At 49.0% G+C, this 13,820-nt stretch overlaps 1 protein-coding gene across 1 annotated transcript; it reads right to left on the bottom strand.

Annotated features, from left to right (window-relative positions):
- Positions 1-572: 572 nt before the first annotated feature.
- Positions 573-1,175, bottom strand: LOC139830415 (uncharacterized). Its single transcript, XM_071818413.1, has one exon. It carries the CDS (start codon positions 1,173-1,175, stop codon positions 573-575), a length of 603 nt encoding a protein of 200 aa, XP_071674514.1.
- Between the last annotated feature and the right edge of the window lie 12,645 nt (positions 1,176-13,820).

Genomic DNA, 13,820 nt, shown 5'->3' on the forward strand with positions numbered 1-13,820 from the left:
TGACTGCGGAAGTCACGTCCTGAGTCGTGACGGGCATCGCCTCGATCCACTTGGTGAATTTGTCGACTGCTACCAGGAGCCTTGTGTGTCCGCCGTGTGAGGAACGCTTGAGTGGCCCCACCATGTCTAGTCCCCATTGTGCAAAGGGCCATGCTAGTGGTATCGTGTTGAGCTCGGTTGCAGGGACGTTGGGCTTAGTCGCGAACATCTGGCATGCCTCACAGTGAAGGACAATATTTTTGGCGTCATGCTCTGCTGTTGGCCAATAGAAATCGGCTTTGAATGCCTTGCGGACCAACATTCGACTACCCACATGATGTCCGCAAGTGCCTTGATGAATGTCGAGTAGAATATCTTTTCCCTCCTCGGGTGTAACACACCTCTGGAGTACGTCATATATGGTGCGTTTGTAGAGTTGCCCGTCGATGATTCTAAACGCCCTTGCGCGGTGCATCACCCGACGTGCCTCTGTCTCATCGTTGGGGAGCTCTTTCTGTAGCATGTAGTCGAGTAATGACTGCATCCACGTAGTCTCAACCTGCAGCACATGTTCTGCTTTTTTCTCTGGTTCACTAGCTGATGCGGCTGCTTCCGTATCTGCGCCTACAACCTGGTTTTGACTTCTCCGTGACTGTGGGTTTGGGTTTGATTGAGTGCTCATCGATTTCCTCGTAGAAAACATCGGGTGGTATGGGCGCGCAGGTGGACCCAATGGTTGCTAGTTTGTCAGCTTCTGCGTTACTGCTTCTCCCAATGTGCTGTAACTCACATCCATCGAATTCGCTCTCAAGTGTATTGTAGAGTTCCCGATATGCGGCCATGTTTTTGGCTGGGGCGTCGCACTCCTTCATGGTTTGCTGTACCACGAGGTTTGAGTCGCCATAGATGATGAGTCGAGTGGCGCCACAAGCCTTTGCCATCCGCATCCCATGTATTAGGGCTTCGTATTCAGCTTCGTTGTTTGACGCGTTCAGGAAGTTCACCCGAAGCACGTACAATGTCCTGTCTCCCCTTGGCGAGGTGAGCACAATCCCAGCTCCTGCTCCTTCATTGCGCTTGGATCCATCAAAGTACATTGTCCAGGAACTCGACATATCTGGCTTCTTTGGTGCTTGCAACTCGAGCCATTCAGCGTGGAAGTCAGGGAGTACTTGCGACTTGATCGCTTTCCTCATCTCGTAGGTGATGTCTCGAGGTACCAGCTCGATTCCCCACTTCGCGACTCACCCTGTTGCGTTGTAGTTGTTCAGTATCTCTGAGAGCAGGGCTTTGGAAACCACCGTTATTGGGTGCTCCTGGAAATAATGTCTGAGCTTGCGAGCCGTCATGTACACCCCATAGGCGAGCTTCTGGTAGTGCGGGTACCGTGGCTTTGATACAGATAGTACCTCGCTGAGGTAGTAAACTGGGCGCTGTACTCCATGGACTGCACCTTCTTTGGGTCGCTCCACGACTAACACAGTGCTCACTACTTGTCTGGTTGCTGAATGTACAGGAGCATTGGCTCCTTCTCCTGGGAGCAACGAGGACAGGGGGAGTCGACAATGTTCGCTTGAGTGCTTGGAATGCTTCCCGGGCTTCTGGTGTCCACTCAAAATTATCTGACTTTTTTAGCAGCTAGTAGAAGGGGAGGGTTTTTTCGCCAAGTTTGGCGATGAATCGGCTGAGTGCTGCGACTCGCCCAGCCAGCTGCTGCACTCCCTTCACATTTGTTGGCTCCTTCATTGTCAGAATGGCTTGTATCTTTGTCGGGTTCGCCTCAATGCCTCTAGCGGACAGGAGGTACCCAAGTAGTTCTCCCTGGGGCACGCCAAAGGTGCACTTCTTCGGGTTCAGCTTGATGCAGTACTTGTCAAGTGCGGCGAAAGTCTCGCGGAGGTCGTCGATGAGGGTAGCCTCTTTCCTCGTCTTGACAACTATGTCATCCACGTAGACTTGCACGTTGCGGCCTATTTGCTTCTCTAGGCAAGCTTGCATCATTAGCTGGTATGTGGCACCCGCGTTTTTTAGCCCGAAGGGCATAGTTGTGTAGCAGAACACCCCGTAAGGTGTGATGAAGGCTGTCTTTTCCTCGTCCTCCTTTTTCATACGAATCTGGTTATAGCCTGAGTAGGCATCGAGGAAGGAGAGTCTCTCGCATCCAGCTGTGGAGTCGATGATCTGGTCAATGCGCGGTAGCGGGAAGTAGTCCTTGGGGAAATGCTTGTTCAATGAAGTGAAGTCAATGCACATGCGCAACACGTCTGTATTTTTCTTCGCGACAAGCACCGGGTTTGCCAGCCAAGTTGCTATCTTGATCTCGCGGATGAACTTCACTGCTAAGAGTCTGTTGATTTCCTCGCCAATGGCCTTGCGCTTTGGTTCTGAGTAACGTCGTATCGATTGCTGTACCGGTTTTGAGTCCTTGTTGACTTCAAGTGCGTGCTCGGTGAATTCCCTAGGTACGCCTGGCATGTCCGCTGGGGCCCATGCAAAGATTTCCCAGTGCTCACGGAGGAATTCGACGAGCGCGCTTACCTATGCGATAGGCAATGTGGTGGACACGAGTGCGGTTTTGGCTGGGTCAGTCGGGTGCACTTGGTACGCCTTGGTGTCCTTCTTCAGGTCAAACTCCATCTCGGGTGCAGTTTTTTTGGTTAAGGGTAGGATCGAGTGATCTATTGTAGCCGCAATTTCTGCGAGCTCCTGCTGCATCCCGAAAGATTGAGAGATCTTGCCGAACTCGACGTCACAACTGTCGGAGCGCTTGTAGCTTCCATGAACACTGATTGTTCCTTTAGGTCCTGGCATCTTGAGCATCAGGTACGCGTAGTGGACGACGGCCATGAACCGGGCGAAAGCGGATCTGCCCACTATGGCGTGGTACTACGAGGGCCAGTCGACCACCTTGAAGTCGAGTTTCTCCTTCCTGAAGTGAGCTGGAGTGCCGAAGACGACCTCGAGTACTATCATGCCCAAGGGCCGGACTGCTTTTCCAGGTACAATCCCGTGGAATGAGTTTTCCGACTGAGCTAGGTTTTTGATGGATATGTTCATCTTCTCCAGCGTATCGGTGAATATGATGTTGATTCCACTTCCTCTATCCATAAACACCTTACTCATGTCGAAACCCCCGATCTGGGCATCAAGCACAAGCGCGGCGCGACCTGGGTAGGGTACCCGGGGTGGATGATCAGCTCTTGAGAACGTAATGCTCGCCTCTGACCAATGGAGGTACTCGGGCGTAGCGGGAGGTGCGGTTTCTGCCAAGTTTACTTGTCGAGTGACTAGATTCTGGCTTCTTTTGGACGGAATTCCTTTATGTATCATGTATACCTTGCCTCGAGGTTGAGGGTATCTGTCTTCCTCGTCTTCGCGATGAACTCACAGTTGATGATGGATAGCTGCGGACTGGTGCGGCCCTGGTGCTGGTAACGCGGGTGGAGCTGGCGGAGGTGGTGGCAGCGCGGGGGGCGGTGGTGAACCAACTGCTACGGTTCCAGGTATGACCGAGTAACCCGCTTGCTGCGCCTCCTGCTGCTTCTTCCATGCGATTTCTGCGAGTAACTGGAACCTCCGGCAGTCCTTCAGCTTGTGGTTCGACTTCCGGTTACCATTGTCATCTGTGTACATGTGTGTCGGCCAGGGTGCATCGAGTTGCTGTTCGGCTGACATTGGCGGCGGTCCATCGGGGCGAGGCTTGCGTGGCTACCACTCGCGTCCTTGCCTGCGATAGTTGTTGCCACGGTTCTCGGTAAACCCTGCTGCAACCATCTCCGTGTTCTCGGCTCTGCGAAGGCGCGGACCTTGCGCTTCCTTCGGTGCCCGAAGTCGCGGTTGTACCTTCTGCCGCCCTCGCTCGAATACTGGATCTCCATGTCATCATCTTCTGGCGAGTGCGGGCGCGCGCTGTGTACTGACTCTTCGCCATCTGCCCAGCTGTTGGCGGTTTCCATGAGGTGACTCACCATTTTTACCCTTGCGCGTCCTATTTGTTCCTTCAGGTCCACTCGACGTAAGCCTTGCTTGAAACTCTCGACTGCGGCTTCGTCGGAGATGTCCTCCGCATTGTTTTTCATGACAGTCCACCGCTGGATGTATCCGAGGATGTTCTCGTCTGCTCGCTGTCGACAGGCCTTCAGCTGCCCTATTGTTACGGGGCACTTGTAGGTGGACTTGAAGTTCTGCACAAAGTCATGTTCGAAGTCCTCCCAATTGTTGTACTCATTCCTGGGCCGGCGATTCAGCCAGTTGCGTGCGGCTCCGGTGAGCTGCAACTGTATGTACTGCATGGCTGTGGTTTTGTTGCCCCTCTGGAACCTTACTGCGGTGAGGTAGTCCTCCAACCAAGCTTGCGGTTCTTGAAGGCCGTCGTACTTGGGAGTCTCAGCCATCAGTTTGAAGTTCTTGGGCTTTCTAGCCTCCTGAATCTCGCGGGTGAAGCACGGCGACCCGTAGAGATCTTCCTCGTCGAAGTCGGGTGAGTTGCACGCTGCGCGCTCTGCCCGGGACCTGTTGACTCGGTCTTGTGTGGCCTTATTGATTTCCTCTTCCCGCTCACGGCGTCTGCGGTCCACCTTACTCTGCGTAATCTTACTACGCAGAGCCTCTGGGTCGGCATCGCGGCGCGAGGCACGGTTTGCCCGAGGCTCGGACTTGTCGACTACGGCCGGAGTAGGTGCAGTCACCGTACGCGGGGTCGGAGGTGTTTCGAGTGCAGCGCCAACCATGTTCAGACTGCGGATAGCTTGTTCGTGCATCTTTGCCCGCAAGTCGCTGGCTGGCGGCTGTATGGACATGAGGTACGTTTGAGCTTGAAGGAGGCCGCCCTGAGGCGTCTTGGGCACTATGTTACCCAAAGTATCTGTCATCATGAAGGAGGTGTCGAGATCCGCTCCGAGGTCCCTGATTGATTCCTTGATCGCAGCCTAGGGGATCTTGTCGACACGGGATAGTCGTTTGGACGCAGGGTGCCCCTGCTCTCGACTGGCTTCGTTGGCGACTTGCTCCGCCCTTTCCGCATCAGTTGCCTGCTGGCGCTCGTCGAGTTCCATTTGCAACTTCAGCAGCTTTTTCCTGTTTTGGTTCAGGACGTAGCGGTATGCCGTCAGCTCCTCCCATGACGAGCCTTTAGGCATGTTGCGCCCTTGCGTGACTGCTCGTTCGGCCGTTTCCATCGCTAAGCTGGAGATGCGCACGACCGGTAGGGTGCGGCCTCGCTTGCCCCTTTTGCGCTTCACCGCTGACCCCAAGTCTCGGGGCTAGCAGCTTCCGTCCTGTTCGGCTCCAGCGGTTGCTGGGGCCTTTACCTCGGGGGAGGCGGTTGCCTCTAGATCTTCATCTTCGAGTTCCTCCAGGTCATTCGCCCACCGTTTTTGGCATCGGTCGGGTTGGCGGGGTCGGATGAACTCTCGCTTCCGCTGGGATTCTCAGAGTCAGTCCTATCATCATCGCGCGGAACTCGGTGGACCATCCCCACGAAGCGGTGAAGGTCGAGGTAGGCGCGGGGAGTTGAGTTGAAGCCAGATTCGATCTCGCTCCTAGGGCCAAAGGACGGTGATGAGGTTGTCACTCGGGTTGGCGAAAGTGTCGACTCCGTTACTTGGGGACGAGTCGAGTCTTGAAGGCGCAGGATGCCCACGCGGCTTGCGCAGAAGTTCATGTCACCGAACGTCAGATCGATGCTCCCGTTGAGAGCGTCGAAGTCCGGGCGCGATGCCGGCGAGTGCTCGGTGAAGTCGACGAACCCGAATCGAATCAAGCCAGCCCAGATTGGCGAGTCACCGCGAACGGTTGTTGATGCCGAAGAAGTCTCGACTCCAGCGCTCCGGCTTCCCACAGACGGCGCCAAATGTCTTGGGGTCTCCACGGCATATCCCATGCTTTAGGGGCTAGGGTTTCATAAAGGAAGATGAGCGTTGGTGGACTACTCGGCTTGACATGACTCGGGGCACGATTTACCCAGGTTCAGGGCCCTTACTAGAAGGTAACACCCCTACTCCTGCCTGTCTGTTTTATTCGGTGAGTTGCTCTTGATTACAGATTCTGCGGCGCAGAGATTGGATCTGGCGCAGGTGAGTTTTGCGGGTGTCTCTAGGGTTTGCTATGACCCCCTCCTAGCCTTTATATAGGAGGCTGGGTCTCAGGAGTTCGTACATGAGTAGGACTCGACTAAGAGTCGGTAACCTAACCTAGTCTTGCCTTGCAGGGTACCCCTTTCCAAGTTAGTCTTCTTTCTGCACCCGTGGTGGGCTTAAGATTCATTGCCCTGATGGGCCGCCTGAGGGACCCGCAGATGGGCTGCACCCGATACATCAATCGTGGGGGTCCATTTAGTATCCCCACGTCAACCTCCAACACGGACAATGAACCTCTCACCTTGGGCACCGTGAAGAAATTCATGGACGACATGTTGGAGAATAATAGGAAGTTGGAGGAAAGACTAACGGCCAAGTTCGCATCTACATCTTCCTCCGCAACTAGTGGTAGTGTTGATGTAGATGGGAAATCCCCCCAAAAGAAACCGCCTCCCGAGATGACTAATATTGATGCCTCTCTTGATTCTCATGCCACTAAGTACCTTTATAACAATGCACCAAATGTTGCACATCCTCATATAACCAACCTTGGTCCACCTCTCTTGCTAGATAGCACTCGTTTTACTAATTGGAAAGCTTCTATGAAGTCTCATGTATGTAGCTCATCGATGCAATTATGGAGGGTCATCAAGAATGGATATTCACTGAGCGACCCCGACAACTTGACCTCGAGTGAGATCATTGATGAGCAACTCAATGCTTCCGCAATGCACATGCTTGAAAAATCAATGGCCAATGAAGGTGTTGATCGCATTCGGTCTATCAAGACCGCCAAAGAAGCTTGGGACTATATAGTTGATTTGTATGATGGTAACACGAGCATGCAACGCTCGAAGAAGGCCATTCTTCAACAACAAGTCGATGACTTCATCATGAAGGATGGAGAGTCACGGAAGAACTCTACCAGAGACTCAAATCTCTTACCGTTGCCATGAGGGATCTTGGATTCAAGGATGTTGATGATGAATGGCTCAAGGGAAAGTTCCTTCAAACCTTGATGCCTTACAGTGAGAACATAGTGATGAATGTCTATGCAAGAACGGACTACATGTCTCTATCACCTAGTGATGTGTTGGGGGTCTTTGTGACCATAAACATGATGAAGAAATCCTCAGAGCATACAATTGCTAGAGTGAATGGTGCAAAAAGAGTGTACCTTGCTTTGAAGGCCAAGGCTCATGAGGAAGAAGGTGATAGTGATGATAGTGGGCGTGTCCATGTGCCTGATACTAAGGAAATGTTTGAGTCATGGAATGAGTGTTTGGCGCTTGCAGCCAACCAATGGTGGAAGAAGAAGGGAGACTTCACTTCAAGCTCCTCAAGATACAAAGGAAAGGTAGCCTCAAGGGACTCCAATGGGAATGAGAAGAAAGCAAGGACATGCTTCAATTGTGGAAATGCCTCTCACTTTGTCAATCAGTGCCCTTATGAGAATAGAGCCGAAAATGGTGGAAGGCTCGCCAAGAAGACCAAGTTCATTCCCCAAGGCCAAGAACTTCATGAAGAAAGCACCTCAAAGGGCTCTTGTTGCTAACCATGAAGAGTATGAATCCAGTGGTGAAGAAAGTGATGAAGAAAGTGAACAAGTGGGAATGGCGGCCGTGGCTATTGGCGTCTTGCCTTCATCATTGAGACCTCTCTTCACCTCCCCCAACGACAACAAGAGCTCCACCAACCACAAGTGCCTTATGGCTAAGGCTTCTACCTCTAAGGTGACTCCTCCACTCAAATAGCATATTTCATCTACTCCATCTTTATTAGATTGTGTTGAGGAAGTTGAGGATAAGGACAAGACAATGGGTGGCTTTGCCATTTTTGTGAAATCTCTTCGTGGAGATGCGAAGCTAGCATTTGAGTCCCTCAAGCTCCAACTAGGAGAGGCAAATGGCCTCATTGATGAGCATGAGGAGAGGATTGAGGAGATAGAAGGCTTTGCCCGTGATGATGCCGAAAAGATCGCGGAGCTTGAGGAAGCTCTTCTAGAGGAGAAAAATCTTAAGGAATCAATTGTGGAGATCTTCACCTTGGACTTAGCTAAGATGAAGGATTCCCGTGATCATGCTCTCAATAAGCTTAGAGAATTCATTGGGTCTAATGAAGAACTTAAAAATGGTCACAATGAACTTCTTAAGGATCATGAGCAACTTGAGAAATCTCTCAAGGAAATCTCAAGTGAGCTCAAGACTCTTAGGGAGCTACTTGACACTCTACTAGCTAAAGATCTCATGAATCATTATGACAACCTCTCTAAAGATTCAAATGTTAATGCTTGTGCCACTAACCCTTCGTGTGACAAAGCATCTCTCATTGAGGAGAACACTAGGTTGAAGGCCCAACTTGAAAAGGGTCTAGCCACTTGCATCCAAGGGGAAAAGAACCTCAATGACCTTTTGAGCAATCAAAAGGGAGTTGTTGGGAAAGAGGGACTTGGGTTTGCACCTAAGTCCAAGAAGGCCAACAACAAGAAGAAGAAGCCCACTCCCCCCCCCCCCACTAATGCTATTATTTTTGTGAAGGAGGGGGAGTTGGCTAGTGAGGATGATTCGGAGACCAACACCATTGTGGGTGGTGGTACCACAAGGGGCACTCCCATTCATAATGATTTTGCGGGAAAATACAACCCATCTTATGTTCTTTTAAAATCTTATGATGGACATGTATTTGCTAAATATGCGGGTACTTCATATGGTGATGATTATCACTGGGATATTTGGGTTCCTAAGACCCTTGTGACTAACAAAAGAGGACCCATCCAAAAATGAGTACCTAAAACAAAGACTTAATTCCTTGTAGGGATATGCTTCCGGAGGAGGATCAGGGCTTATTGATAGCGGTTGTTCCGCACATATAAACAGAAGTAAAGAATTGTTAGAAGATCTTATGTATCAACTCGCCAAGTACTCTCACGTCACCATTGGAGATAATTGTCAACTCAAGGTATTGGGACATGGCAAGGTGGTGATCTCTCTGGACTTGTCCATTGAGAAAGTCCTCCTTGTTGAGTCCCTTAGTTATAATTTACTTTCCTCTAGGCAATTATGCAAATGCAGCTACACCGTAGTCTTTGGACTCTTCCACGTGGCCGTCCTTCATACTATTTCTCTTAAAGTAGCTTTTGTTGGATTTGTGGAGAACGACTTGTATGTGGTGGATTTCTCGAAAGAAACCACTCAAGTTGCCACATGTCTAATGGCTAAATCCGACGTGGGTTGGCTTTGGCATCGCCACTTAGGCCACGTCGGTATGAGAAATTTACAAAATCTATTGAAGGTTGAACACGTGGAAGGAATAACTAATGTGAATTTTTCCAAAGATCGTCCTTGTAGCTCTTGCATTGCCGGAAAGATGCATGAGAAGAATCATCCCAAGAAGACTATTATCACCTCCACAAGGCCCTTCCAACTCATTCATTTGGATTTGTTTGGGCCTCCTACTTATGATAGTCTTGGTGGCAAGAAGTATTGTTTGGTGATTGTTGATGATTATACAAGATATTGTTGGGTTTTCTATATCAAGAAGAAGAGTGAAACTCAAGGCAAATTCATTGATTGGTCCACGGAAGTGCAACGTCAACATGACACCAAGATCTTGGCAATTAGGAGTGATAACAAGTCGAAGTTCAAGAACCCCACCATGGATGAATTCTTGAGTGATGAGGGGATAAGGCACCAATATTCCGCAGCTTACAACCATCAACAAAATGGTGTAGCTTAAAGGAAGAACCGGACACTTATTGATATGGCAAGAACCATGATGGCGGAGTTTAAGTCTCCATATAACTTTTGGGCCGAAGCTATCAATACCTCTTGTCATTTATCCAACCGGACCTATCTTTGTCCACTTCTTGGCAAGACTCCATATGAACTCCTAGTCAGTAAAAAGCCTACTCTCAATTACATTCGTGTTTTTGGGTGCAAATGCCATGTCTACATTAAAGGCACTAGGTTATCTAAATTTGATTCTAGAACGTTTGAAGGCATATTTGTTGGTTACGCTGCAAACTCTCACACTTATAGGATCTACAACATATCCACCGGGTGTGTTGAAGAATCTATGAATGTGGAGTTTGACGAGGATAATGGCTCCCAAGCGGGGCATATTGATCATGATGTTGTAGATGATGAACCTCCCTCTATTGCCATAAGAAGAATGGGTATAGGTGAAATTATACCCGTTGAGGAACCCCTTGTGAAGCAAGAGGTGGGAACTAGTTCCATGCAAGTGGAGCCATCTACTTCAACCGTTGATCAACAAGCGAACCAAGAACAAGAACAAGTCCTTCAAAATGCTACCCAAGATAAAGATAATGATCAAGACCCACCCAACAATAATGGTGGTCAAGACCTTGGTGATTCTTCACCAAGGACCCCACTTCGGGTTGATCATAATCAAGATGAAGGTGATGATGAGGATATATGTATTGGTGAAACACCTCATGAAGTGGTCCTTTGTCGCATCACTCATCGAGCTTCAAGATTGGATAGAGATTCTCACTATAAGAAGAACATCATTGGATGCATGAGTAGAAAGGTATCCACCCGCAATCAATTGTTGAATTTTTGTGGACACCACTCGTTTGTTTGTTTTATAGAGCCCATCAAGGTATATGATGCTCTAGAAGATAGTGATTGGGTTGAAGCTATGCATGAAGAGCTCAACAATTTTTATCGCGACAAAGTGTGGTCATTGGTTGAGAGACCCAGAGACACCAACCATGATGTCATTGGGACCAAATGGATATTCAAGAACAAGCAATATTCAAATGGTCAAGTCATTCGCAACAAAGCAAGATTGGTGGCTCAAGGCTACTCCCAAGTGGAGGGAGTCGATTACGGTGAAACATTCGCCCCCGTTGCTAGACTTGAATCCATTTGTATTTTGCTTGCATAGGCCACTCATCATGATTTCCCTTTAGATCAAATGGATGTTAAAAGTGCATTTCTTAATGGTCCCCTGAATGAATTGGTGTACAACAACCTCTGGGATTTGACGACCCCAAGTTCCCTAACCATGTCTACTTACTTCATAAGGCACTATATGGTCTTAAGCAAGCTTCACGGGCTTGGTATGACCATCTTAAGGAGTTCTTAGTAGACCGTGGCTTTGACATGGGTGTAATCGATCACACTCTTTTTACTAAGAGAATTGATGGAATATTTTTCGTATGCCAAGTATATGTTGATGATATTATTTTTGGTTCTACTAATCAAAATTATAGTGATGCTTTTGCTAAGACTATGACCGATGAATTTGAAATGTCCATGATGGGGCGCTTGGAAGTCTTTCTTGGATTTGAAATCAAGCAATATAAAGATGGTGCCTTCATCAAGCAAGCAAAGTATACCAAGGACATGCTCAAGAAATTTAATATGACCGATGCCAAACCATTGAAATTTCCTACGGCAACCAATGTGGATCTTAATCTAGATCCAAAGGGTAAGCAAGTTGATCAAAAGCTTTATCGTTCTATGATTGGTTCTTTGCTTTACCTTTGTGCATCTAGACCGGATATTATGTTTAGTGTGGTTATGTGTGCAAGATTTCAAGCTAACCCTAAATAAAGCCATATGATAGCGGTTAAGAGAATCTTTCGATATTTGGTTGATACTCCCAACTTTGGTCTATGGTACCCCAAGCTCGGCCTTTGATCTTATTGGCTATTCGGACTCAGATTGGAGAGGTGACAAAGTGGATGGAAAATCAACTTCGGGTGTGTGCCAATTTCTTGGTGGGTCACTTGTTTGTTGGTCTTCCAAGAAACAAAATTGTGTTGCCACCTCTTCTACCGAAGCCAAGTATATTTCCGTCGAAAGTTGTTGTGTACAATTATTATGGATGAGGAAATGTTTAAAGGATTTTGGTGTCAATTGTGACAAAGTGCCTCTTTTGTGTGATAATGAAAGTGCTATCAAGATTGCTCACAATCTGGTGCTCCATGGCAAGACTAAGCATATTGAGATTTGTCATCATTTTATTCGAGAACATGTGGCAAATGGTGATATTGAGCTATCTTATGTCAACACCAAAGATCAACTCGCCGATATCTTCACCAAGCCTCTTGATGAAAGAAGATTCAAGGAATTGAGGAGTAAACTAAATATCATTGATTCTGACAACTTCTATTAATTGACAAACTTGCATACCTACCCATATTAGACTCCTATCTTGGTTTTAGATGTAGGCATGGACATAGGGGGAGTGTAGATCAATTCATGAGTCAACACTACCTCTATTATGCGCAAATAGACAAATCATGCATAATGGTCACTTTCGTGACAAAATGTGCATAAATGATGAGTTTTGATTATGAACCCAAGATTTATCTTCGCGGTGTCATGTCAAGCATACTCATACATGGTGGCTACGGCCACCGACCTCTTCCTTGGAAGAATTGGACTTATTTTCTTTTATTTGGGTTTTTAGACCTTTAATTCTTATCCTTTGGGGAAACACTTGAAGTTGGCTTTTAAATTTGCATCTTGCAATTCTCAAGTGTGTACCCACTCACAGTGACATGATCTCTAAACTTAAGCCTGCATCATATCCCATAAACATGCTTCTCTTGCAACACATATTTCCTCACACACTTAATCTGGCTTTCTAGGAGAAGTGGGCCGGAGACTCCGGTCAAAGCGAAGACTGTCGTGGGGTTGTCACGGCAAGTGTCCTCATAGGAGAACTTAGTTGTGAGGCCATTACTATGAGGTGAAGCCTTGGAAGGGTTAGTTCGGGAATGAGAGACACGAGTTTACCCAGGTTCGCCCCCTCTATGGAGGGTAAAACCTACTCCTGCTAGATTGCTATTGATGATTCGAGGTCACAATAACAAGGAGTGATTCTGGCTTCGGATGTCTCGAGTGCTATTGCTATGACTTAGAACCTAAGACTTGTCTATCTATGTCCCAGGAACCCCCTTATATAGTGGCTAGGTTCCTGAGTTTACAAGACACTCCGGGTTCTACCCGCAGTCGGAGTCCTACACTAAGTCCTCTAGGTCCTTCGTGATTTCCAAGTCTGGAAACCTTTGTCTTGTATATGAAGCTGGACCCTGGCCGGGCCCCGTCTTCTATCCGGGCCCCACATTATGGCCAGGTCCGGTCTTCTGGCGAGGTTCGGTCCTCTGGCGAGGTCTGGTCTTCTGGCGAGGTCCGGTCCTCTGGCGAGGTCCCGTCCTCTTGCCGGGTCCGGTCTTCTGGCGAGGTCCGGTCCTCTAGCGAGGTCCCGTCCTTTGGCCGGGTCCGGTCCTCTGGCGAGGTCCCGTCCTCTGGCCGGGTCCGGTCCACTGGCCGAGTCCCGTCTCCTGGCTGGGTCCGATCTCCTGGCCTGGTCCGGTCTCCTGCCTGAGTCCGGTCTCCTACCGCGTCCGGTGTTCTACCGAGTCCGGTCTTCTGCCGAGTCCGGTCTTTTGCCGGGTCCGGTCTTCTGCCAGGTCCTGTCTCTGGCTGGGTTCCTTGTAGGCTCGCCGGCCCACTAAGTTCCGGCCCTGGCAGCTCCCAGGACAAGCCGGCTTCAAGCCTCCCTGGGCCTGGCAAACCTCGCCCGTCGAACTCCTGGGCCTGGCGAACTTCGTCCTGCGAACTCCTGGGCCTATCTGTGGGTAATTCCCCCAACATTAGCCCCTAGGTTAGCTTGGACTCGAACTTGGTGTGATAGTCCATGCTAAGCTCCTGAAATAAGAATAAATAATTATATTAAGGAGTAAGTCCAGGCCATCATGTCAAATCAATGGGCCGGTTCGCTCCA

This window comes from Lolium perenne, chromosome 4 (genome assembly GCF_019359855.2).
Source record: "Lolium perenne isolate Kyuss_39 chromosome 4, Kyuss_2.0, whole genome shotgun sequence".
Taxonomy (NCBI): Eukaryota; Viridiplantae; Streptophyta; class Magnoliopsida; order Poales; family Poaceae; genus Lolium; species Lolium perenne.

Bases quoted from the DNA above. Each gene is read 5' to 3' on its own strand.
- LOC139830415 (XM_071818413.1), bottom strand. From the start codon at position 1,175: ATGAGGAAAGCGATCAAGTCGCAAGTACTCCCTGACTTCCACGCTGAA.